This window comes from Copadichromis virginalis, linkage group LG19 (genome assembly GCF_057382275.1).
Source record: "Copadichromis virginalis isolate Kocher_CV1m ecotype Utaka linkage group LG19, C_Virginalis_male_GT1.1, whole genome shotgun sequence".
NCBI classification, from domain to species: Eukaryota; Metazoa; Chordata; class Actinopteri; order Cichliformes; family Cichlidae; genus Copadichromis; species Copadichromis virginalis.
The window spans coordinates 13,459,552-13,482,986 of NC_140636.1; the positions used below are offsets into that span (position 1 = coordinate 13,459,552).

The 23,435-nt window shown below is 42.8% G+C and overlaps 2 protein-coding genes and 11 non-coding genes across 13 annotated transcripts; 12 read left to right on the top strand and 1 right to left on the bottom strand.

Annotated features, from left to right (window-relative positions):
* The first annotated feature begins 2,587 nt into the window (after positions 1–2,587).
* Positions 2,588–2,727, top strand: LOC146685722 (U4 spliceosomal RNA). The gene has a single exon (XR_014917006.1). It is a non-coding gene; the product is annotated as a U4 spliceosomal RNA (small nuclear RNA).
* Positions 2,728–5,388: 2,661 nt separating this feature from the next.
* Positions 5,389–5,528, top strand: LOC146685723 (U4 spliceosomal RNA). Its single transcript, XR_014916996.1, has one exon. It is a non-coding gene; the product is annotated as a U4 spliceosomal RNA (small nuclear RNA).
* A 393-nt stretch (positions 5,529–5,921) lies between these two features.
* LOC146685724 (U4 spliceosomal RNA) lies at positions 5,922–6,061 on the top strand. The gene has a single exon (XR_014917003.1). It is a non-coding gene; the product is annotated as a U4 spliceosomal RNA (small nuclear RNA).
* Positions 6,062–6,454: 393 nt separating this feature from the next.
* LOC146685725 (U4 spliceosomal RNA) lies at positions 6,455–6,594 on the top strand. Its single transcript, XR_014917004.1, has one exon. It is a non-coding gene; the product is annotated as a U4 spliceosomal RNA (small nuclear RNA).
* Positions 6,595–7,152: 558 nt separating this feature from the next.
* LOC146685726 (U4 spliceosomal RNA) lies at positions 7,153–7,292 on the top strand. Its single transcript, XR_014916997.1, has one exon. It is a non-coding gene; the product is annotated as a U4 spliceosomal RNA (small nuclear RNA).
* A 349-nt stretch (positions 7,293–7,641) lies between these two features.
* On the top strand, positions 7,642–7,781 carry LOC146685727 (U4 spliceosomal RNA). The gene has a single exon (XR_014916998.1). It is a non-coding gene; the product is annotated as a U4 spliceosomal RNA (small nuclear RNA).
* A 393-nt stretch (positions 7,782–8,174) lies between these two features.
* On the top strand, positions 8,175–8,314 carry LOC146685728 (U4 spliceosomal RNA). Its single transcript, XR_014916999.1, has one exon. It is a non-coding gene; the product is annotated as a U4 spliceosomal RNA (small nuclear RNA).
* Positions 8,315–8,663: 349 nt separating this feature from the next.
* LOC146685729 (U4 spliceosomal RNA) lies at positions 8,664–8,801 on the top strand. The gene has a single exon (XR_014916995.1). It is a non-coding gene; the product is annotated as a U4 spliceosomal RNA (small nuclear RNA).
* A 185-nt stretch (positions 8,802–8,986) lies between these two features.
* On the top strand, positions 8,987–9,124 carry LOC146685730 (U4 spliceosomal RNA). The gene has a single exon (XR_014917002.1). It is a non-coding gene; the product is annotated as a U4 spliceosomal RNA (small nuclear RNA).
* Positions 9,125–11,178: 2,054 nt separating this feature from the next.
* LOC146685731 (U4 spliceosomal RNA) lies at positions 11,179–11,318 on the top strand. The gene has a single exon (XR_014917000.1). It is a non-coding gene; the product is annotated as a U4 spliceosomal RNA (small nuclear RNA).
* Positions 11,319–11,667: 349 nt separating this feature from the next.
* On the top strand, positions 11,668–11,807 carry LOC146685732 (U4 spliceosomal RNA). The gene has a single exon (XR_014917001.1). It is a non-coding gene; the product is annotated as a U4 spliceosomal RNA (small nuclear RNA).
* A 3,939-nt stretch (positions 11,808–15,746) lies between these two features.
* Positions 15,747–20,841, bottom strand: LOC146685733 (nucleic acid dioxygenase ALKBH1-like). The gene is made up of 6 exons (XM_085441912.1): positions 20,542–20,841; positions 19,132–19,240; positions 18,477–18,639; positions 17,448–17,538; positions 17,122–17,315; positions 15,747–17,044 (listed from the first exon to the last, which is right to left on the bottom strand). The coding sequence occupies exons 1-6, from the start codon at positions 20,677–20,679 to the stop codon at positions 16,603–16,605; spliced, it is 1,137 nt and encodes a 378-aa protein (XP_085298038.1). The 5' UTR covers positions 20,680–20,841; the 3' UTR covers positions 15,747–16,602.
* Positions 20,842–21,111: 270 nt separating this feature from the next.
* On the top strand, positions 21,112–23,255 carry slirp (SRA stem-loop interacting RNA binding protein). Its single transcript, XM_085441839.1, has 4 exons — positions 21,112–21,217; positions 22,287–22,345; positions 22,613–22,720; positions 22,968–23,255. Exons 1-4 carry the CDS (start codon positions 21,154–21,156, stop codon positions 23,034–23,036), a joined length of 300 nt encoding a protein of 99 aa, XP_085297965.1. The 5' UTR covers positions 21,112–21,153; the 3' UTR covers positions 23,037–23,255.
* The last annotated feature ends 180 nt before the right edge of the window (positions 23,256–23,435 follow it).

A 23,435-nucleotide genomic window follows, 5' to 3' on the forward strand; every position in this document is an offset into this window, starting at 1 on the left:
TCTTAAGCATATTCGTGGCCTTATTAGAGGAAAACAGCCTACTCATTGAAGTCAACAGGAAAGACAAGTATGCAGGAAGACCATGGATGACAAAGGGACTGCAAAATGCCTGTAAAAAACCCCCCATCTTATATAGATAATTCATTAAAAAGAAAACTACAGAATCTGAAAATAAATATAAAAAGTATAAAAATAAATTAACTAACATAATGAGAACTTGTAAAAAAGAATACTTCATCAAAAAGTTAGAAGATAATAAAGATAGCATGAAAGGGATATGGAAGGTATTAAATAGTATAATAAAAAATGGACCAAGGACTACTGACTACCCTGGGTATTTTACGGAAGGGACAAATACTATTAGTAAAATGAACGAAGTAGTAAATGGATTCAATGAATTTTTTGTAAATATAGGGCCAAAACTGGCTGCGGAAATAAAGGTTGATATGATAGAAAGGGAGACTGGAGGAAACATTGAAAGGAATGCAAGTTCAATGTTTTTAAGAGCAGTGGAAGAGAAGGAGATATATGATATTGTCAGTGGACTTAAGAACAAAACAAGTACTGACTGTCATGATATTGATATGTTAACGGTAAAGAGAGTAATTGATGGTATTGTAAAACCACTACAATATATTTTTAATTTGTCTTTCCAGGAAGGGGTTTTTCCACAAAAAATGAAAGTTGCAAAAATTATTCCCATTTATAAATCAGGTGAAAAGCATTGTTTTACAAATTATAGACCAGTGTCGGTACTCTCCCAGTTTTCTAAGATACTGGAAAAACTATTTCTAAAAAGATTTGATAGCTTTGTGGATAAACATGATTTGTTGGCAAATTGCCAGTATGGGTTTAGAAATAATAGATCAACAGTTTTGGCATTGATGGATTTAATGGAAGAAATAACAGAATGTATGGATAACAAGAAGTATGCACTTGGAGTCTTTCTAGATCTAAAAAAAAGCATTGATACTGTTGACCACGAAATTCTAAAAATCAAACTGGAAAAATATGGGTTCAGGGGTGTGGTACTGGATTGGATACACAGCTATGTGATGAATCGACAGCAATATGTACAAATAAATGAGTTTAAATCTAAATTGATGGATATTGAATGTGGAGTACCTCAAGGATCAGTATTAGGTCCGAAAATGTTTATTATGTATATAAATGATATTTGTAAAGTATCGAAGATACTGAAGTTTGTAATTTTTGCAGATGATACCAATATACTTTGTTCAGGTGCGGAATTTCAACAGGTTTTGGAGGTGATCACACAGGAGTTAAATATATTAAAGAAGTGGTTTGATAGAAACAAATTGTCCTTAAATTTAAATAAAGCAAAATTTATGTTATTCGGAAACTATAAGAAAAACATTGACATTGAAATTTGTGTCGATAATATATATCTAGAAAGGGTTAATGCCATAAAATTTCTTGGTGTGATCATTGATCAAAAGGCCTGTTGGAAATCACACATCACTTATGTGAGGGGAAAGTTAGCACGGGGCATTGCTGTCTTGGGGAAAGTAAAACAATTTCTGGATAGGAAAACATTGTATATGTTATATTGTGCTTTGCTATTACCATACATGAGTTATTGTGTAGAGGTTTGGGGAAATACATATAAAAGTAATATTCAGACTATAATCATAATGCAGAATGGGGCCATTAGACTAATAAATCAGGAGGGGTATAGGGGTCACACAAATGCACTCTTTATTAGGACGCAAGCTATAAAATTCCAGGATCTGGTGAAGTTTAAAACAGTGCAAATAATATATAAGGTAAGGAAAGGAATGCTCCCAATCGAAATAAGTAAATGGTTCTTAGAAAGAGAAGGGAGGTATAATTTTAGAGGGAAGTGGAATTTAAAATTACAAAGAGTAAGAACAACATTGAAAAGAATGTCTATTTCAATAGCGGGAGTTAAATTCTGGAATGAGTTAAAAGAAGAAATAAAAGTCAGTAGTGATATAAAACAGTTTAAAATAAAACTCAAAAAAGAAATATTTAATAAGTATAAGAATGAAGAAAATGCAATTAACCCAAGACAGCAGTCAAACTCATGTTTATTTTCTTCTGCAAATTAGCAAATCTAAATATAGTTTTAGTTGAACATGTGAAAATATTTTTTTGAGATGTTATGTTCTAAGTTGAAGACATTGTATACGTTTTTGTTGTTCAAATTTAGATGATGAGGATGTAAACCTGAGGGGGTAGGGCTAAATAAGTATATACTTCTGCCTACTCCTTTTCAAACAACTGTATGGAATGATTTTATGAAATGTTGGTGAATGTATATGTTTAAAATAAAAAAGAACTGAACTGAACATTTAGATTTAAATATAATATTTAGATTTAACATTTAGATTGAATATTTGACATTTAGATTTAGCATTTAAAATTCTGTTTTAAATATGAAAAGTTACAAATATTTTACTAAATGTTGTAAAAAATGACTTGTGTTGAGCTAAATGTGGAAAAATGTTGCCGTTAATTTCAGCATGTTTCACTTTACAAACGGCGCCCCATAGTGATACGAGTTTTGATTCATACCCAGCTGAAAAGTTGAAACTCATGGGTCATTCTTGTGCAGAGGCAATTTCATAGTCTATGAAGTTCTACTGAGACGTGATTATTGCTGGTTGAAAACTTTAACCAATTCCCGCCTTGATGACTTGAAACACAGTCAGCTATGGAGGTTTTTGCTGGTCTCTCAGGAGACTTCAATTCAATTTCTTTGTTGTCCCACAAGGGGAAATTAGTTTAGCAGCAGGAGGATAAGAACAAACAGAACAATACTATAAAACAATAATAATGATAGAAAGTTCAAGGACAATTATTTGCCATTAAGGAGACAAGACGCAGTAGGGATAAAAGAGACCTGGAGTCTTTTAGTCCTCCTTGGAGGTACTCTAAAACGGCGGCCGGAAGGCAACAACTCAAACTCACTGTGAAGTGGATGGTTCACACAATTAATAATAGAATGAGCCTTTCTAAGCACATTTCTATTGTAAATGGCCAAAAGTCCATCTTGCCAGCGCCCTGAAATTTTGCTAGCAGTTTTTACCAGAAGTCCCAACCGATTCTTATTCTTCACCGTCAGGTTACCAAACCATGCAGCGATACAAAAAGACATCACAGATTCGATAAAACTTCTATAAAACAAGGACAACATCTCAGATGAGACGTTAAAAGATCTCATTTTCCTTAAAAAGAACAGTCTTTGTTGAACTTTTTTAGTAGTGGCATCAGCATGAGATTCAAAACACAGTTTATGGTCAAGTACCACACCTAGATATTTATAACTCTCAACGATCCCAATATCGGCAGTTTTAATGATAGTGGGTGATGAGCTATAAGAGGACTTCCTAAAATCAATAATCATGTCTTTAGTTTTTGACACGTTAAGTGAGAGGAAGGACTCATCACACCAATTCACAAAATCATCTACAACCTGTCCATGGCCTGACTCGTCCCCCACTAGAAGACTGACGATCACTGTGTCGTCAGCAAACTTCAGGATGTGTCTGTTTGTGAAATTGCTGCGACACTCATTTGTGTACAGAATGAACAGAAGGGGAGAGAGGCAACAATCCTGGGGTGATCCAGTAGAGGAGGAGAGCACATCAGAAAAGACATGATTTACCCTCACACATTGTGACCTATTAGTCAGAAAGTCTGTCACCCAGCCGACCAGACTAGTGTCAAGCTTGAAATGATTGTAAAGCCTGTCAGCAAGTAAGAGGGGTTGAATTGTATTAAATGCAGATGAAAAGTCAGCAAATAATAATCTTGCATGGGTGTGGGGGGCCTCAAGATGCTTATACAAGAGATGCAGGAGTGTGACAGCAGCATCCTCCACACCTCTCCCTGCTCTATAGGCAAACTGGAAGGGGTCAAGATGGTGTTCAACATGCATTAAAATCTCCTTCTTAATTATCTTCTCAAATGTCTTCATCACTAAAGAAGTCAGAGCCACAGGCCTAAAATCATTCAGTGCCTTAGGAGAACTGCCCTTAGCAACAGGAACAATGATCGCATGTTTCCAAATTTTAGGTACTGTCTGTAGCTCTAAAGAAAGTGAGAAGATATAGTGAAAAATCCCACTCAGCTGATCAGCACAAGTTCTCAGTACCTGTCCACAGATGTTGTCAGGTCCAGGACTCTTGCTTTTGGTATGTCTAAAAAGATTAGCTACCCCTGTCTCATCAATACAAATAGATGGGGGAGTGATGGTCTTTTCCCTCAGTGTGCTGGTCTGCCTAGAACAATCATAGTTCTCAAAACGAAGGTAAAAACTGTTAGGACTGTCTGCCAGATGTTTGTCAGAGGTAAACCCCTCTAAGGTAATGCTGCTTTTAACTTTCGTCTGTAGCCCTACCATTGTTTTCATACCAAGCCAAGCTCTTTGTAATTTGTTTCAATGTTAATTTCTGGCGTTTTCAATTTCCTATTTCTATCCGTTGCTTTTGTTGAGGGAAGGTGTCTGGTATTATCAAACCCAATCAGTTCTTGCATCACCCAACATTTGACAGTGCTGTGATGCGCCTTGATGACTCGCCTTGATGACTTGAAACAGTCAGCTATGGCAATTTTTGCTGGTCTCTCAGGAGACTTTGTCATTTGTTTCAATGTTAAATTCTGGTGTTTTCAATTTACCATGTCTATCCATCATACTTATTGAGGGAAGTTGTCAGGTATTAGGAGATCTTGACAAATTTAACACAAGATGGGATTGAAGTCTTTCTTCGAGTGAAGCAAAGTTGTAGGAGCCATGTGAGTTATTTCCGTCTGACTAAGTGGGTTGGTTTAAATGGACTCACTGTATTGGTGCATGGGTGTGGGGCGTGTCTCATGGGTGTGGTATAAGGTAAATGTGGTTGCACTCACTTGTGCACAGCACCTGATGTGATGAGCAGAAGGTAGGGTGAGCACGAGGCAAAACTTTCTGTTGACCGCAACATAGCGCAACATACCGCAACATACCGCAATTTGAATGATTTGATATTCTGTGCGTTTGTTTGACAGTTGATCCCATGTGCTGATTTGTAGTTTGGACAGTGGCATGTGTAAATAAAGAAGCAAATGATACAGAAGTGTTTTGTGCGTTAATTGTTGCGCGTCATCGGTGTCCTCATGTTTAGCCTGCCGCGGCCACTGGTTGGAAGAGCCGCAACAAAAGTATTGACCCTTTGCTCTTGGTCAATGCATACAATTAACTGAACCAATAAATGGGCGGGATTTCCAAATGATCAACCAATCACGTGAGTAATCCCCCAATTCAAACCCAGTTAGTTCCTGCATCACCCAACATTTGAAAGTGCACCATCAGTGATGTGAGTGTTGATTCATACCCACCTGAAAAGCTGAAACTCACTGGTTATTCTTGTGCAGAGGCAATTTCATAGTCTATGAAGTTCTACTGAGACGTGATTATTGCTGGTTGAAAACTTTAACCAATTCCCGCCTTGATGACTTGAAACACAGTCAGCTATGGCAATTTTTGCTGGTCTCTCAGGAGACTTTGTCATTTGTTTCAATGTTAATTTCTGGCGTTTTCAATTTCCTATTTCTATCTGTTGCTTTTGTTGAGGGAAGGTGTCTGGTATTATCAAACCCAATCAGTTCTTGCATCATTTAACATTTGACAGCACTGTGATGCGCCTTGATGACTCGCCTTGATGACTTGAAACAGTCAGCTATGGCAATTTTTGCTGGTCTCTCAGGAGACTTTGTAATTTGTTTCAATGTTAATTTCTGGCGTTTTCAATTTCCTATTTCTATCCGTTGCTTTTTTTGAGGGGAAGATGTCTGGTATTATCAAACCCAATCAGTTCTTGCATCACCCAACATTTGACAGCACTGTGATGCGAGTGTTGATTCATACCCACCTGAAAAGCTGAAACTCAATGGTCATTCTTGTGCAGAGGCAATTTCATAGTCTATGAAGTTCTACTGAGACGTGATTATTGCTGGTTGAAAACTTTAACCAATTCCCGCCTTGATGACTTGAAACACAGTCAGCTATGGCAATTTTTGCTGGTCTCTCAAGGGACTTTGTAATTTGTTTCAATGTTAATTTCTGGCGTTTTCAATTTCCTATTTCTATCCGTTGCTTTTGTTGAGGGAAGGTGTCTGGTATTATCAAACCCAATCAGTTCTTGCATCATTTAACATTTGACAGCACTGTGATGCGCCTTGATGACTCGCCTTGATGACTTGAAACAGTCAGCTATGGCAATTTTTGCTGGTCTCTCAGGAGACTTTGTAATTTGTTTCAATGTTAATTTCTGGCGTTTTCAATTTCCTATTTCTATCCGTTGCTTTTTTTGAGGGGAAGATGTCTGGTATTATCAAACCCAATCAGTTCTTGCATCACCCAACATTTGACAGCACTGTGATGCGAGTGTTGATTCATACCCACCTGAAAAGCTGAAACTCAATGGTCATTCTTGTGCAGAGGCAATTTCATAGTCTATGAAGTTCTACTGAGACGTGATTATTGCTGGTTGAAAACTTTAACCAATTCCCGCCTTGATGACTTGAAACACAGTCAGCTATGGCAATTTTTGCTGGTCTCTCAAGGGACTTTGTAATTTGTTTCAATGTTAATTTCTGGCGTTTTCAATTTCCTATTTCTATCCGTTGCTTTTGTTGAGAGGAAGGTGTCTGGTATTATCAAACCCAATCAGTTCTTGCATCATTTAACATTTGACAGTGCTGTGATACGCCTTGATGACTCGCCTTGATGACTTGAAACAGTCAGCTATGGCAATTTTTGCTGGTCTCTCAGGAGACTTTGTCATTTGTTTCAATGTTAATTTCTGGCGTTTTCAATTTACGATGTCTATCCGTCATACTTATTGAGGGAAGTTGTCAGGTATTAGGAGATCTTGACAAAATTAACACAAGATGGGATTAACGTCCTTCTTCGAGTGAAGCAAAGTATTGACCCTTTGCTCTTGGTCAACGTATACAATTAACTGAACCAATAAATGGGCGGGATTTCCAAATGATCAACCAATCACGTGAGTAATCCCCCAATTCAAACCCAGTTAGTTCCTGCATCACCCAACATTTGAAAGTGCACCATCAGTGATTTGAGTGTTGATTCATACCCACCTGAAAAGCTGAAACTCAATGGTCATTCTTGTGCAGAGGCAATTTCATAGTCTATGAAGTTCTACTGAGACGTGATTATTGCTGGTTGAAAACTTTAACCAATTCCCGCCTTGATGACTTGAAACACAGTCAGCTATGGCAATTTTTGCTGGTCTCTCAGGAGACTTTGTCATTTGTTTCAATGTTAATTTCTGGCGTTTTCAATTTACGATGTCTATCCGTCATACTTATTGAGGGAAGTTGTCAGGTATTAGGAGATCTTGACAAAATTAACACAAGATGGGATTAAAGTCCTTCTTCGAGTGAAGCAAAATATTGACCCTTTGCTCTTGGTCAATGCATACAATTAACTGAACCAATAAATGGGCGGGATTTCCAAATGATCAACCAATCACGTGAGTAATCCCCCAATTCAAACCCAGTTAGTTCCTGCATCACCCAACATTTGAAAGTGCACCATCAGTGATGTGAGTGTTGATTCATACCCACCTGAAAAGCTGAAACTCACTGGTTATTCTTGTGCAGAGGCAATTTCATAGTCTATGAAGTTCTACTGAGACGTGATTATTGCTGGTTGAAAACTTTAACCAATTCCCGCCTTGATGACTTGAAACACAGTCAGCTATGGCAATTTTTGCTGGTCTCTCAGGAGACTTTGTCATTTGTTTCAATGTTAATTTCTGGCGTTTTCAATTTCCTATTTCTATCCGTTGCTTTTGTTGAGGGAAGGTGTCTGGTATTATCAAACCCAATCAGTTCTTGCATCATTTAACATTTGACAGCACTGTGATGCGCCTTGATGACTCGCCTTGATGACTTGAAACAGTCAGCTATGGCAATTTTTGCTGGTCTCTCAGGAGACTTTGTAATTTGTTTCAATGTTAATTTCTGGCGTTTTCAATTTCCTATTTCTATCCGTTGCTTTTTTTGAGGGGAAGGTGTCTGGTATTATCAAACCCAATCAGTTCTTGCATCACCCAACATTTGACAGCACTGTGATGCGAGTGTTGATTCATACCCACCTGAAAAGCTGAAACTCAATGGTCATTCTTGTGCAGAGGCAATTTCATAGTCTATGAAGTTCTACTGAGACGTGATTATTGCTGGTTGAAAACTTTAACCAATTCCCGCCTTGATGACTTGAAACACAGTCAGCTATGGCAATTTTTGCTGGTCTCTCAGGAGACTTTGTCATTTGTTTCAATGTTAATTTCTGGCGTTTTCAATTTCCTATTTCTATCCGTCATACTTATTGAGGGAAGTTGTCAGGTATTAGGAGATCTTGACAAAATTAACACAAGATGGGATTAAAGTCCTTCTTCGAGTGAAGCAAAGTATTGACCCTTTGCTCTTGGTCAATGCATACAATTAACTGAACCAATAAATGGGCGGGATTTCCAAATGATCAACCAATCACGTGAGTAATCCCCCAATTCAAACCCAGTTAGTTCCTGCATCACCCAACATTTGAAAGTGCACCATCAGTGATGTGAGTGTTGATTCATACCCACCTGAAAAGCTGAAACTCAATGGTCATTCTTGTGCAGGGGCAATTTCATAGTCTATGAAGTTCTACTGAGACGTGATTATTGCTGGTTGAAAACTTTAACCAATTCCCGCCTTGATGACTTGAAACAGTCAGCTATGGCAATTTTTGCTGGTCTCTCAAGGGACTTTGTAATTTGTTTCAATGTTAATTTCTGGCGTTTTCAATTTCCTATTTCTATCCGTTGCTTTTGTTGAGAGGAAGGTGTCTGGTATTATCAAACCCAATCAGTTCTTGCATCACCCAACATTTGACAGCACTATGATGCGAGTGTTGATTCATACCCACCTGAAAAGCTGAAACTCAATGGTCATTCTTGTGCAGAGCCAATTTCATAGTCTATGAAGTTCTACTGAGACGTGATTATTGCTGGTTGAAAACTTTAACCAATTCCCGCCTTGATGACTTGAAACAGTCAGCTATGGCAATTTTTGCTGGTCTCTCAGGAGACTTTGTCATTTGTTTCAATGTTAATTTCTGGCGTTTTCAATTTCCTATTTCTATCCGTTGCTTTTGTTGAGGGGAAGGTGTCTGGTAGTGATGGCCAAATGAAGCTTTCCGAAGCACTGAAGCTTGTATTGAAAAACGGTTCATTACTCGAAGCTTTTCAACACAGTCCTCTCCGGTGACATCTGGTGGTGAAAATTTTGAAGAGCAGCTTGAATCTGCAAAATAAAATGGACTGCTCAATTATCACTGCTCACTCAAGAGTGGAGTTCTCTCTGATATTGGGCCACCGTTCCATTGCTTTGAACATGTAATTGGTTTTGTTTTCTCGATTGGGGGGCTGAAAAAAATGTAATGCGTATCTGCGTAATACATTTTGATCAATAAACTTTCCCTATTTAAACATGCACTATGGTGGCCTTTCTTTGCTCATAACTCCTTGATGTTGGTAAATACAATAAGTAAGCAATATATATAATATACATATGATAATGCACAGCACATTATGGAGTATGCCCCTGCTGTGAAGTCCTGCCTCCATCTACTTGTCGTTTAATCACTGGACAGCTGGACAGGTTCATACAAAATATTAGATTAGGCCAATTCCTATACATATTTTTGACCTAGGGGTGGGATTGATTGTGAACTGGAAAGGGAAAATGCTTAGGGGGCTGAGTACGGCTGCATCGTCACTGATTTGTAGAATCCTTTTGATTCGATACAGGATCCGATTCAATTTGATTGGAATCTGGAAAGTTTTGCCTCAGTCAGAAATATTACAATTCTGATCATTTAACAGTATATATCCATAATTTCGTATCTATTAAAAGAAAGCTGACACATGTGAGACTTAATTAGAGATGTAAACAGAGAGTTATGAAACCTGCAGCTGCAGAAGCCAGCGAAAAAAAAAAGAGGCAAACACAGCGCGGACCCAACGACACACCAAAATCTGATTCTGACGCGTCGGGTCCGCGCTCTGTGTTCACGTTTGTATGCAGAATCCGTAAACCTGCTCACAGTTACTGTTTTAGCTGCATGGTGTTTGACGACATGTTGTGAGGTTTAACCTGAGATGCTGGCGTTTCAGGCATAATAACGTTAATTTACAAATCGACACAGGATTGTAATGAATCAATATCACTTTATTCAATTTAGCATGGATTGTAATCAGAAAAGCGATAATCAAAACCCACCCCTAATCAAGAACTTGCAAAGTAAAAACATGCTCTATGTCAGGTAGCCCTTTTGTTATTTACATTTAAAAAGAGGATTAGTGTTACTGTGCGCTGGCTGAGTCTGTTTCTTTTCTTAGAAATAGTTTCTCCTGCCCTGGAGAAAATCCACTTGCATGGAACAGAAGAGGCTGTGGAGTGCAGGAACTACACTGCAAGCTGGTAGATATGCAGGTATTCCTGGGTCCTGCAGACTATCACCTAAAAACAATAAACAAAATGATTTTCTAAACTGTAGCAATGTAATGTACGTATAGTGCCAAATACATTTTTGTAGTCTTCATTAGCTTTAATTCACATGGAAGTGTTCCTAAAGTCATATGCTGTAATGATATTTACATTATGAAAACATGATTTTGGACATTTCAAGTTTTTCACTTCGGCAGATAAAATGAATTGAGCAAAATCAACTCAAAATATTTCCACACGCCATAACGTCCTCTCTTCCTCGCTGGCTCCATATCTGTCAGTGGAATGATCACCTCGTCGCTATCTGTCACCATCAACACACTCCACGAATCCCGTGGATGATTCACTTCCTTATATCCGTTTGAATCAGGTACCGAAGCAGTTACGTGCGTAATGAAGCTTCGGACATCACTGGTCACGTGACTTTTGCCAAACGAAGCAAGCCTCGACACAGTGCTTCTGAACCAGTGTGTTGTTTTTTTCGACACACGCTCCGGAGCGTCAGCTTCGAGCGGGCCATCACTAGTGTCTGGTATTATCAAACCCAATCAGTTCTTGCATCACCCAACATTTGACAGCACTGTGATGCGAGTGTTGATTCATACCCACCTGAAAAGCTGAAACTCAATGGTCATTCTTGTGCAGAGGCAATTTCATAGTCTATGAAGTTCTACTGAGACGTGATTATTGCTGGTTGAAAACTTTAACCAATTCCCGCCTTGATGACTTGAAACACAGTCAGCTATGGCAATTTTTGCTGGTCTCTCAGGAGACTTTGTCATTTGTTTCAATGTTAATTTCTGGCGTTTTCAATTTACGATGTCTATCCGTCATACTTATTGAGGGAAGTTGTCAGGTATTAGGAGATCTTGACAAAATTAACACAAGATGGGATTAAAGTCCTTCTTCGAGTGAAGCAAAGTATTTACCCTTTGCTCTTGGTCAATGCATACAATTAACTGAACCAATAAATGGGCGGGATTTCCAAATGATCAACCAATCACGTGAGTAATCCCCCAATTCAAACCCAGTTAGTTCCTGCATCACCCAACATTTGAAAGTGCACCATCAGTGATGCGAGTGTTGATTCATACCCACCTGAAAAGCTGAAACTCAATGGTTATTCTTGTGCAGAGGCAATTTCATAGTCTATGAAGTTCTACTGAGACGTGATTATTGCTGGTTGAAAACTTTAACCAATTCCCGCCTTGATGACTTGAAACACAGTCAGCTATGGCAATTTTTGCTGGTCTCTCAGGAGACTTTGTCATTTGTTTCAATGTTAATTTCTGGCGTTTTCAATTTACGATGTCTATCCGTCATACTTATTGAGGGAAGTTGTCAGGTATTAGGAGTTCTTGGCAACATTAACACAAGATGGGATTCAAATCCTGCATCGGCTAATGCTATCTACCACCTGACTACCGAGGACAGTGACGTCATCAGCGAGAGACCGGTGACCAGCATCGCGGAGCATGATGTCCGAGCGGCACTGAGGAGAGTGAACACAAGGAAAGCGGCGGGGCCAGACGGCATCACCGGCCGTCTGCTGCGCTGCTGTGCTGACCAGCTAGCAGGTGTGTTCACTTACATCTTCAACGAGTCCCTGGCGAAGTCTGTGGTCCCCATATGCTTCAAAAGATCCACCATCATCCCTGTGCCCATGAACAGCAAACCCTCATCCCTCCACTGACCTCGGTAGTAATGAAGGTGTTTGAGAGGCTGCTGAAGAACATCATCTCCTCCTCCATCCCAGACACCACAGATCCGCTGCAGTTCGCCTACAGATCCAACAGATCCACAGAGGATGCCATCGCCCACGTCCTACACACCACTCTCAGCCACGTGGACAAGAAACAGGGTAACTATGTGCGAATGCTGTTTGTTGATTACAGTTCAGCGTTTAACACAATAGTGCCCTGCAGACTGTTCACAAAGCTCAGGGATCTGGGACTTAACAGCCGTCTGTGTGCATGGGTGTTGGACTTCCTCACTGGCAGAACTCAGGTGGTGAGGGTGGGCAGGTGCTTCTCCAACAGCATCACCATCAACACAGGAGCACCTCAGGGATGTGTCCTCTCGCCACTGCTCTACTCCCACTACACTTCAGACTGTGTGGCCACCCATGGCGCCAACACCATTATGAAGTTTGCTGACGACACAGTGGTGTTGGGTGCCATCTCCAACAACGGTGGTGGACTTCAGAAGGGGTCAGCACAGAGACTACAAGCCCATTATCATCAATGGAGCTCCAGTGGAGAGTGTGCAGTCCTTCAAGTATCTTGGTGTTCACATCTCCTCAGACCTGACATGGGCTGCCCACATTCAGGTCCAGACCAAAAAGCCTAGGCAGCGCCTGTATCACCTACGACAACTGAGGAAGTTCAGGGTCTCTCCAAAGATCCTCAGGATTTTCTATACAGGTGCTGTGGAGAGCATCCTCACACAGAACATCAAATCAAATCAAATCACTTTTATTGTCACATCACATGTGCAGGTACATTGGTACATGTGAGTGAAATTCTTGTGTGCGAGCTTCACAAGCAACAGAGTTGTGCAAAATACAATAATGTAAACAAGCAAAATACAAGAATGGCTACATCTGAAACTAATAAATATATGTACAATATATAATAGTATATGCATTTCTGGATGTGTATACTAAATATTTTTCTACGTGTGTGTGTGTGTGTGTGTGTGTGTGTATACACATATTTTACAAATTAAATAGAGTAAACAATAAATAAAATATATAAAAATATACAGAGTTGAGACATGTGCAAAACAGTGGCATTACTGTACAGTATGGAGTGCATAATGTTAAAGTTCCAGTAGTGAAGGTGAGGTGTCTATGACGTGTTCAGCAGTCTGATGGCCTGGTGGAAAAAGCTGTCTCTCAGTCTGCTGGTTCGGGACCGGATGCTGCAGAACCTCCTTCCTGATGGAAGTAGTCTGAACAGTTTATGGCTGGGGTGACTGGAGTCCTTGATGATGACATGACATCGTGGTTTGGGAACAGCTGTGTGAAGGACCAAAAAGCTCTCCAGAGAGTGATCCGTACAGCAGAACGCTGCTGCAGGATTGCTCTCCCCCCGCTTCAGGACACCTACACCAGGAGATGCCGGACTAGAGCAGCGCAGATACTGAAGGACCCGTCCCACAAACTGTTCCAACCTCTGCAATCTGGTAGAAGGTTCCGCATCTTCCGGGCAAGGACAGAGAGACTCAAGAGGAGCTTCTATCCCCAAGCCACCCGTGCCCTAAACACACACACCCGCCCTCTCACATCATCTATAATTGACTGAGACAGGACTCTCTTCCAGACACTAAATCAAGGCACAATGTACATTTCAATTCCTTTAATTTTAAATATGTTTATATTGTCTATCCTGTAAAATAGTCAGATGTCTATTCATATTAATGTACAGAATTCACCTGCTTGCTGCTACTACTGCACATTCACCCAATGTGTGTGTGTGTGTGTGTGTATATATATATATATATATATATATATATATGTACACACAGTGGGGCAAAAAAGTATTTAGTCAGCCACCGATTGTGCAAGTTCCCCCACCTAAAATGATGACAGAGGTCAGTAATTTGCACCAGAGGTACACTTCAACTGTGAGAGACAGAACGTGAAAAAAAAATCCATGAATTCACATGGTAGGATTTGTAAAGAATTTATTCGTAAATCAGGGTGGAAAATAAGTATTTGGTCAATAACAAAACAACAACAACAACAACAACTCAATACTTTGTAACATAACCTTTGTTGGCAATAACAGAGGTCAAACGTTTACTATAGGTCTTTACCAGGTTTGCACACACAGTAGCTGGTATTTTGGCCCATTCCTCCATGCAGATCTTCTCGAGAGCAGTGATGTTTTGGGGCTGTCGCCGAGCAACACGGACTTTCAACTCCCGCCACAGATTTTCTATGGGGTTGAGGTCTGGAGACCGGCTAGGCCACTCCAGGACTTTCAAATGCTTCTTACGGAGCCACTCCTTTGTTGCCCGGGCGGTGTGTTTTGGATCATTGTCATGTTGGAAGACCCAGCTTCGTTTCATCTTCAAAGTTCTCACTGATGGAAGGAGGTTTTGGCTCAAAATCTCACGATACATGGCCCCATTCATTCTGTCCTTAACACGGATCAGTCGTCCTGTCCCCTTGGCAGAAAAACAGCCCCATAGCATGACGTTTCCACCCCCATGCTTCACAGTAGGTATGGTGTTCTTGGGATGCAACTCAGTATTCTTCTTCCTCCAAACATGACGAGTTGAGTTTATACCAAAAAGTTCTACTTTGGTTTCATCTGACCACATGACATTCTCCCAATCCTCTGCTGTATCATCCATGTGCTCTCTGGCAAACGTCAGACGGGCCTGGACATGCACTGGCTTCAGCAGCGGAACACGTCTGGCACTGCGGGATTTGATTCCCTGCCGTTGTAGTGTGTTACTGATGGTGACCTTTGTTACTTTGGTCCCAGCTCTCTGCAGGTCATTCACCAGCTCCCCCCGTGTGGTTCTGGGATCGTTGCTCACCGTTCTCATGATCATTTTGACCCCACGGGATGAGATGTTGCGTGGAGCCCCAGATCGAGGGAGATTATCAGTGGTCTTGTATGTCTTCCATTTTCTGATGATTGCTCCCACAGTTGATTTTTTCACACCAAGCTGCTTGCCTATTGTAGATTCACTCTTCCCAGTCTGGTGCAGGTCTACAATACTTTTCCTGGTGTCCTTCGAAAGCTCTTTGGTCTTGGCCATGGCGGAGTTTGGAGTCTGACTGTTTGAGGCTGTGGACAGGTGTCTTTTATACAGATGATGAGCTCAAACAGGTGCCATTCATACAGGTAACGAGTGGGGGACAGAAAAGCTTCTTACAGAAGACGTTACAGGTCTGTGAGAGCCAGAGATTTTCCTTGTTTGAGGTGACCAAATACTTATTTTCCACCCTGATTTACGAATAAATTCTTTACAAATCCTACCATGTGAATTCATGGATTTTTTTTTTCACATTCTGTCTCTCACAGTTGAAGTGTACCTCTGGTGCAAATTACTGACCTCTGTCATCATTTTAAGTGGGGGAACTTGCACAATCGGTGGCTGACTAAATACTTTTTTGCCCCACTGTATGTATGTATGTATGTATGTATATATATATATTTTATTTTATTTTATTTTTTTAATTTTTTTCTTTTTAAAGGTGTTTCCAACTATTTACAGCACAATCAGCTGTTCTGCATCATTGTTCTGACACACACAACAAAACTATTGACTACACTACACACTAACTATGGTGCAAATCTCTCACAGTGAGGGTGTTTTTGGTTTTGTTTTTGCTCACAGGCTTTCGAGCGTTTCCTTATAAAACAATGTTTTTACCGTTTCTTCCTGCAGTAAATATAAACAACGATCAACACAATTTAAAAACTGGTATAAAGTCCACACTTTTCCCGTCAGTTGTTCCGTCTGTCCTGCTCACGTCTCCAATGGTTGTACACGTTGTCATTAACGTGTCATAGCCTGTCAACCACGTTGGTTAGCTGCGTATATACGAATGTGAATCGCATCATTGGCTGGACTATGGGATACGGTGGCATCGTTCTGATCCCATACGGGAGCAGCCAGTCACTGACTCACACTGCAAAACAGAATTGTTAAAGTTTTAATTTCAATTCAGGTTAGATTTTTTTTGTGTGCAACGCAGATGTTCTGTGCGCAGAGACGTGCCAGCAGTGCGCATGTGCACAGCTTAGAGAGAACATTGCATACATACATAGACCTCGATCTGGGTACTGGATTATATCTTCTTTCTTCATGACTACTGCTCACTGAATCATGGACTGTATTCACACAATCGTTAAACAATCATTTTAACAGATTAACAGATCCAGATTAGCACCGACTCTTAAGAGTTCATCTTTAGATCGGGTCTCGTCCCGTCTCTGGCAGCATCTACACACTGACCCACATAAATCCTTTAACAAATAAACCCAGTAACCAAGCAGAAGCCGTCCTTCATGGAGGCCCGTGCTGTAAGTGCCCTCAGTGAGTCTCTGCAGCATAAGGAGAGTCACTGCTGCTCCTCTTCCTCTTTCCGTTCTCTCCATCATCGTATCCGTCCGTCTGTCCAGTGTCCGTGGTTTGGTGAGAACGGGGAGTTTCTGGAAATTTCTGTCCAGGTGCCAGCACCTGTCTGACAGTCACATTCACTCTGGAGCTCTGGATGTACCTGGAGCAGACAGCCCATTCCTCCTCGGACACCGGCTCCACCACGGAGCCTTCCTGTGGTGGGGGGGTCTGGATGCTTCCCCCCGTCTCTAATGCCAGACGCCCCGGAGGTGCGGGGAGGATTCGTGGGACTGCGTGGTACAGAAGGCGGCTGGGCCCTGACATCACCATCACGTCCCCACTGTGCATGAGCATGGCTCTGGGGGGGTCCTGTCTGTGGGGGCCGCCCAGGAGAAAGATGGCTGACTGACCAAAACTGTAAAGACAACACGGAAAAACAGGGAATTCAAACATGTCCTTCGCATAACGACGGTGAAAAAACAAGCGTCCCACCTAAACGACAGCAGCGGTCGAGTGTGGTCCAGCTCCGACTCGTCCACGTGGATTCCCAGAGAAGAGTCTGATCGGTAATAGTTGAGGATTCCCGCTTCCGAGATAAAGCCAGGGAAGCCGCAGGCAGCTGTCACGTGAGCGGAGAGGAGGTGGAGGTCACGTGGGAAAGGAGTGTGACTGCTGGGAGAGTACGTCTGCAAACAGGAGGGGAGGAGTGAGATGAAGAGAAAGGGCGCCACAACAGACCGTGGCAAACGTTTGCTCTGAAACCGTCCCCGCCTGTGCTGCTGGAGGAGCAGCAGCGAAGAGGTGAAGCAGATGCTCACCTTTGTGTCCCAGTTGTAATGATAGCCCAGTGTGACCCAGCGCAGCCGCTCCAGGAGAGTCCGCGCTTCTCGTTTTCCAGCCGGAGAAGATCTGCGGATCAAAGTTTTACATATTGTGTTATTTCTTAAATCTGTAGATCTGGAACACATTGCATTGTTAAATAGTCTGGTCTGTTACTGTACTGGAGCAACTGTAACCCACATAATTTCCTTAGGGATCAGTAAAGTATGCTGATTCTGAAATAGGTTAAAGAGGAAGACGAGGGCACACAGTTTGTTCAAAGATCCGACAGCAGCTGAGCTCCCCAAACCTGCAAACAACAGCAGACTTTAAAACAGCGCCACCTGGTGGCACTGAATTCATTAGACACTGCAGCAGTCGAGCACCGAGGATTTTCAGTAATTAAACACTTGAGTTGCTTTTTCTTGCATAAAATAGGAAACAGAGGCTCCGAGGTTTTGTTTGCACTCTCATAAACACTAACCCTTCCTCACTTTTTCACTTCACTCTCAGCTTTCACAGCAGAAGGTCACAAAAAGCAGCTGCTTGACACCAACGATGGCAATACGAACATCAGGTTAAAGAAACAATCTGCGCTCCTGTCAACATCAGCGGAACATCAGGTGAATGTCAGAGGAACATTTGGGAAAAATCTGAGGAACATTGGAGAAATGTCTGAGGAACGTTCGAGGAACATTGGGGGAAGATCAGAGGAATGTTAGAGGAATGTTGGGGGAGAAAAAGCGGCATTTTAAACGGGGTCATTTGCATAATTTGAGGATTTGGAAGAAGCGAAACGGTTTGAAAATCAGCTGTAAACTCAGAGCTCTGATGGTCTTTAGCCATGCTCAGACCGCCACCTCCAAACACGCACACATGACCAGGCGCAGATACACCTGAGCAGCTGGTGGCTGTGGTGGTGTCGCAGTGACCCCTGCTGGTAGTAGACTGTTTACCTTCATCGGGAGGTCGAGCTCCTCCTGCTGTGACCTGTGCAGCACGTACCTGTACACACCTGTGAGTCTCACCTCAGGCTGTGCATACTCTGTCCCCAGATGTCCTGAGTCTCTAAGGGGGACATGTGCATGTCCAGGTTGCAGATGTTTGGTTTCTGAGGGTAAATCTTCAGACACTGTCGGAGCCAGAACGGCTGCGTGCCGCGCAGGAACGGATCGGAGATGAAGATGAACCCTGGACGAGGAAGAGTACAGAATCATCATCATCATCATCATCATCATCATCCTCGTGTACCCAGAGCACTAAACTCGGTCCAGTTCATGGGCCATCTTCAGATGAAGCAGGTAACAAAGACATAAAGCAGCTCGTGTGTTCAGCAGCAGGCCACAGCAGAGTGAATGCAGAGCATCGTCTTCATCCAGCGAGTCCTCGCTGGATGAAGACAATGCTGACATTACGTTCCCAGTGGACAGCCAATCAGAACTGTCCATTACAGTCGAGACCATTCTACTGAGCTAGACTAAAAACACTTCAGTTCCTGAAACATGGAAAAATGAGACCAACTCTCAGTAACCTGCCTCAGAGCCGGCTTCTCCCTACGCTTTACCTCACAGTACGAGGCGCCGCGAGGCAACTGTCGCTGTTATTTGGTTCTTTACAGCCGGACTGAATTGAACCAGACCGCACGCATCCAAACTTTATTTAAACTCTGACGTGAGCGTGTACCTGGGTGTCCTCGCAGGCCGAAGGCTCGCCACTCTCTGACGGGCTGTAATCCGACTCTAGTGGCTTCCACATCGCTCACCGCGGCGGTGTCGAGGTTAACTGGAACAATCTACACACACACACACAGTGTTGGGGAGTAACGGAATACATGTTACGTATTTAAAATACAAAATATGAGTAACTGTATTCCGTTACAGTTACCGTTTAAAAAGGTGGTATTCAGAGTACAGTTACTTTGTTGAAATAAATGGATTACACTGCGGTACTTTCCTGTTTCATTTTGTCGTGGGTCAGGACTGTTTGGGTTTTGTTTGACAGCTACGTTCTGTTGTTCCAGGCGGCAGCGTTACGGTTGCCATGGTTACAGGGCGACGCTCTCTCTCTCTCTGCGACTGTGTGTTTCCTGGGTGAGAGAGCGCCTTTTCGTTGTTGTTGTTGTTGTGCTAAGCTAACAGGCAGAATGCTACAAGCATAGCTCTAAAGAATGTAGCATCATGGGCAGTGTAGTCCGTGTTGCAGGGAGAATGGACTGCCATATACGTTATGGGTCTGTGAGCGCGAGGAGGGAGAAAAAGGGGAGTGGAAAGGTACGAGTTGTCATCGAGGAAAAACAGGAGCTGGAAGCATCTAAATATAATAATAACCACTTCAGCCAAGAAGAGTGCCTGACGAGCCCAGTTGTAAGTAAGCTATTAAGACTCGACTGTACACCGTGTTCGTGTTTTCCTCCGAAAACAATAAGTTCCGTTGGAGCAGTCTTTCAACGCCTCTCTCTGTCTCTCGCAAGAAAAGTTGACCCACACAACAAAGTAGAGCTAGTTTTCGGCTACGAGCCGACAGGGACCCCGCCGTATTAGTCAGAGGTCCCTTTACTACAGTTCGGAGTCGCGGACCTTCAGTAATAGTAATAAATCACACAGCAATAGTACATTCACGTTGTTGTAAAAAGCATGATAATATATTAAGTAATCCAAAGTATTCAGAATACGTTACTGTCATTGAGTAACGTAACGGAATACGTTACAGAATACATTTTGGGGCATGTATTCTGTATTCTGTAATGGAATACATTTTAAAAGTAACCTTCCCAACACTGCACACACATCATTAGCAGACGTCAGGGTTGTAAAATCATTTTCGCTCAGGTGCTGTCTGCACCTGTTCTTCAGCAGACCTGAACCAGTCCACCTTCAAACTTCCCTCTGTGACACACAGTCATCGGTATGATCGATGAAATAATCGATCCAGGTGAGTTTGATCAGAAATGAAAGTGGACAGATGAGGGCAGGTGGAGGTAACCTGTGGAACTGTTCACTTTGTTGGTCAGAGAAGTCAAACTTCAAACTGACCCATGAAGAAGAACAAGGAGAAAGATGGCTGCTAGACGCCGGGAGCGCGCTTTGCTCTCACCTGTTCACCGGGCGCACACCTGGAAAAGTCGATGACGTCGCTAAGGTCCGGCGGGGGGTTCCTTCTCCTGTAAAACTTGAATATCTTCCGAAACGAATCCTCTCCACCCTCCACCATGGAGGCTGCCATCTTAGCCATGACGTCACTGTCTTGCACGCCCTGCTCCGGAAGTAAAAACTAACAAAAATGAAAGAACAAAACAAACAAACAAACAAACAAACAAACAAACAAACAGATATTTAAACAGTTAACAGCGCGAGCGGGGAGAGACAAACTGTAACATGTTTCAATGTCACTGTGCACGCGGGTCACGGTGCTCAATCACGTGATCGAAGCTGCATTTACTGAACCTCGGAAATAATTTTTTCTTAAAAATGATTTTATTCAGAGCCTTGATCAGGAATAAGAAATAGATTACAAATAAAATGCAGACACGTCGAAATATTGGTTAAAAGGATTTGAGAGAAAAACGGAAGAACAACCAACTCTGAAAAATAAATTTGTTCAAAGTTAGGCTTGAAAGAATTCACATATTTAAACTCCTGCACCCACCAATCAGACGCTACCCAGGGCCCTGAACGCACAATTACGTCACAGGTCAGAGGGAGCAACATGGCGGCGTCCAAGAAAGTGTTCGAGGTGTTCGTGTCCAAAGTGCCGTGGACTGTGGCCACCAGTAAGTCTGCTCATTATCAATCAGTCAGGTTTGATTTTAGTGACGACATGTGACGTGTGCAGCCGATCACGCGTGTCGATTATCGTCAGGTAGATTAGCACGCGAAGAAGGGAAGAATTTAACGTGCACTAAGGTGTCCGGTAGGTCAGTCACGTGTCTGCAGCTTACCGGTGTTTTACCTGAGGCAGTTCACGTTAAAAGACTGCCCTTAATACAGGCCACGCTGATGACGTCAGAGCAGTTTTGCTTGAGTCACAGTTGAGTGATCCTCTGACTGATCCTGAGCTTCCGTCCACACTCTGAAGCACGAATAGAATAGAATATGCGTTTATTGTAACTGTGGGTGCTCCACCGCTGTGCAGGAATAAAATATAAAAAGTAGACAACAGGAATAAATAAGGAGGAATATGTAGAGAAACAACAGGAAGGCCCACAGTGGAGAGCAAAGTGCTCCGAGGTAGAAAAGACTTGGTGTGAACAGTCTGTGTGTGAGTGACCTGAATGAGGAGAGCACGCTCTCAACTGAGGAGCAGTAGAAGGCCAGCAGCAGGTCCAGGTTCTTCTTCCTCAGGACACCAAGGACGTGCTGCCACTGCTGGGCCTCCTTTACCACGGCGATGGTGTTGTAGGTCGGAGGTGAGATCAGGGGAGATGTAGGTGTCCAGAAACCTGAAGGTGGAAACAGATTCTACCCGTCCTCCGTTTATAATGAGGGGGGAAGTGGACCTGTCTGTGCCTCCTGAGGTCCATTATAAGTTCTTTGGTTTTAAGGATGTTCAGCTTCAGGTTATTCTCTGGATCCCAGGATCAGGGAATCTGAAGGTGGTCCAGTTTGGTGTTGAGCATCCTCATGGAGCTCTTCCTGTTCTCCAGATAGCTCAGCGCTGTGTGAAGGGTGATGGCATCCTCCGTGGGGTCGAGGGAGGGGCTGGACAGGCTGTGATGTGTGAGACACTACCCACTCGAAGCACTAGATGACGGCAGATGTGAGGGGATGTGAGAGGAAGCAGGACAGGTGAGGTGCAGACACTCAGGTGTTCGGACTGACGTGTTCCTGTGTGTGTTTCAGAGGAGATGAAGGAGTACTTCGGGCAGTTTGGAGCCGTGAAGAAGTGCCTGCTGCCGTTTGTAAGTAATCATCACTGACATCACTCAGTGTCACACAGTCACATGACCCAACAGGAAGTGATCACCTGTAGCCTCACAGCCACACACATGCCTCAATTCAGCTCTGCATGTTTTTAGTGTGTCAGCACTGCCTGAGATGACGATGTGAGCAGCAGGTGGTGGCAGTGAGTGTGTATGTGTCTGCGTCTGTGTGTGTGTGTGTGTGTGCGCGCGTCTGTGTGTGCGTGCGCGCGCCTGCACGTCAGTGACGTCTCTGTGTGTCCTCAGGATAAAGAAACGGGCTTCCACAGAGGCTTCTGCTGGATCGGCTTCTCCTCCGAGGAAGGACTCAACAACGCTCTGCAGAAGGACCCGCACGTGCTCGAGGGCGCCAAGGTAAGACCAATGTCACCAAAGCAAGGGCTTCTGGGTAATGGAGTCGCTGTGGTCTCTTTGAAGCAGCAGTGGTCAAGTCAGAAAACCTCTGTGCTCCTCATCTGGATTAAACCAGATCACTTTTATGATGTCATCTTCTGCACGTTTGCAGAAGTTTTGCCTCTGATCGCTCAGTGTCCCCGCCCTCACAGACGGCGGCTGTGGCGCTGAAGGTGTGAGATGTTCTGACTGTTTGGTGTGTTTCCAGCTGCAGGTTCAGAGGAACAGACGCCCGTTTGCAGGACAGAAGTCGGACAAAGACACCGAGTACGACTGATGCTCCGAGGATGCGCTGCTCTTCTTCTCTCCGTGCTCCGGCTGCCTGCTCGGGCCGGCTTCACACTTCCCGTTTGATCGTCGTCACTGAATTGGTGACCGAGCCGTCAGTCATCTTGTTATTTATTGTCAGCCGCCGTGCTGGACTTCCTGTTGCAATGTGAAACCGTTCATGCCGAGCTGTACAGAAAAAAGCCAATAAAGACCAAACTAAACTCCATTTGCCTCATGGTTCTATTGTCAGGAAAGACTTCCTCCTTCACTTTGGGAACAAAATGAAGGAAAAACTTTGAACAGACTTCTTTTAAAATAACAAAGCAGAGGAAGTCCACACAAAAATGTAAAACGACAAAGATTTTAGTTTTTACTTTTCAATAAAAACCAAACTGAATAGAAACAC

What these genes read in the sequence shown, in the direction of transcription:
- LOC146685733 (XM_085441912.1), bottom strand. Translation starts at nt 20,679, where the DNA reads ATGGCTAAGATGGCAGCCTCCATGGTGGAGGGTGGAGAGGATTCGTTT. An exon ending in GGTGTGCGCCCGGTGAACAG is followed by an intron (nt 19,241 to 20,541) that starts GTGAGAGCAAAG and finishes GTGTGTGTGTAG; the next exon opens with ATTGTTCCAGTTAACCTCGA. An exon ending in CGGCCTGCGAGGACACCCAG is followed by an intron (nt 18,640 to 19,131) that starts GTACACGCTCAC and finishes TTCCTCGTCCAG; the next exon opens with GGTTCATCTTCATCTCCGAT.
- slirp (XM_085441839.1), top strand. Translation starts at nt 21,154, where the DNA reads ATGGCGGCGTCCAAGAAAGTGTTCGAGGTGTTCGTGTCCAAAGTGCCG. An exon ending in GCCGTGGACTGTGGCCACCA is followed by an intron (nt 21,218 to 22,286) that starts GTAAGTCTGCTC and finishes TGTGTGTTTCAG; the next exon opens with AGGAGATGAAGGAGTACTTC. An exon ending in ACGTGCTCGAGGGCGCCAAG is followed by an intron (nt 22,721 to 22,967) that starts GTAAGACCAATG and finishes GTGTGTTTCCAG; the next exon opens with CTGCAGGTTCAGAGGAACAG.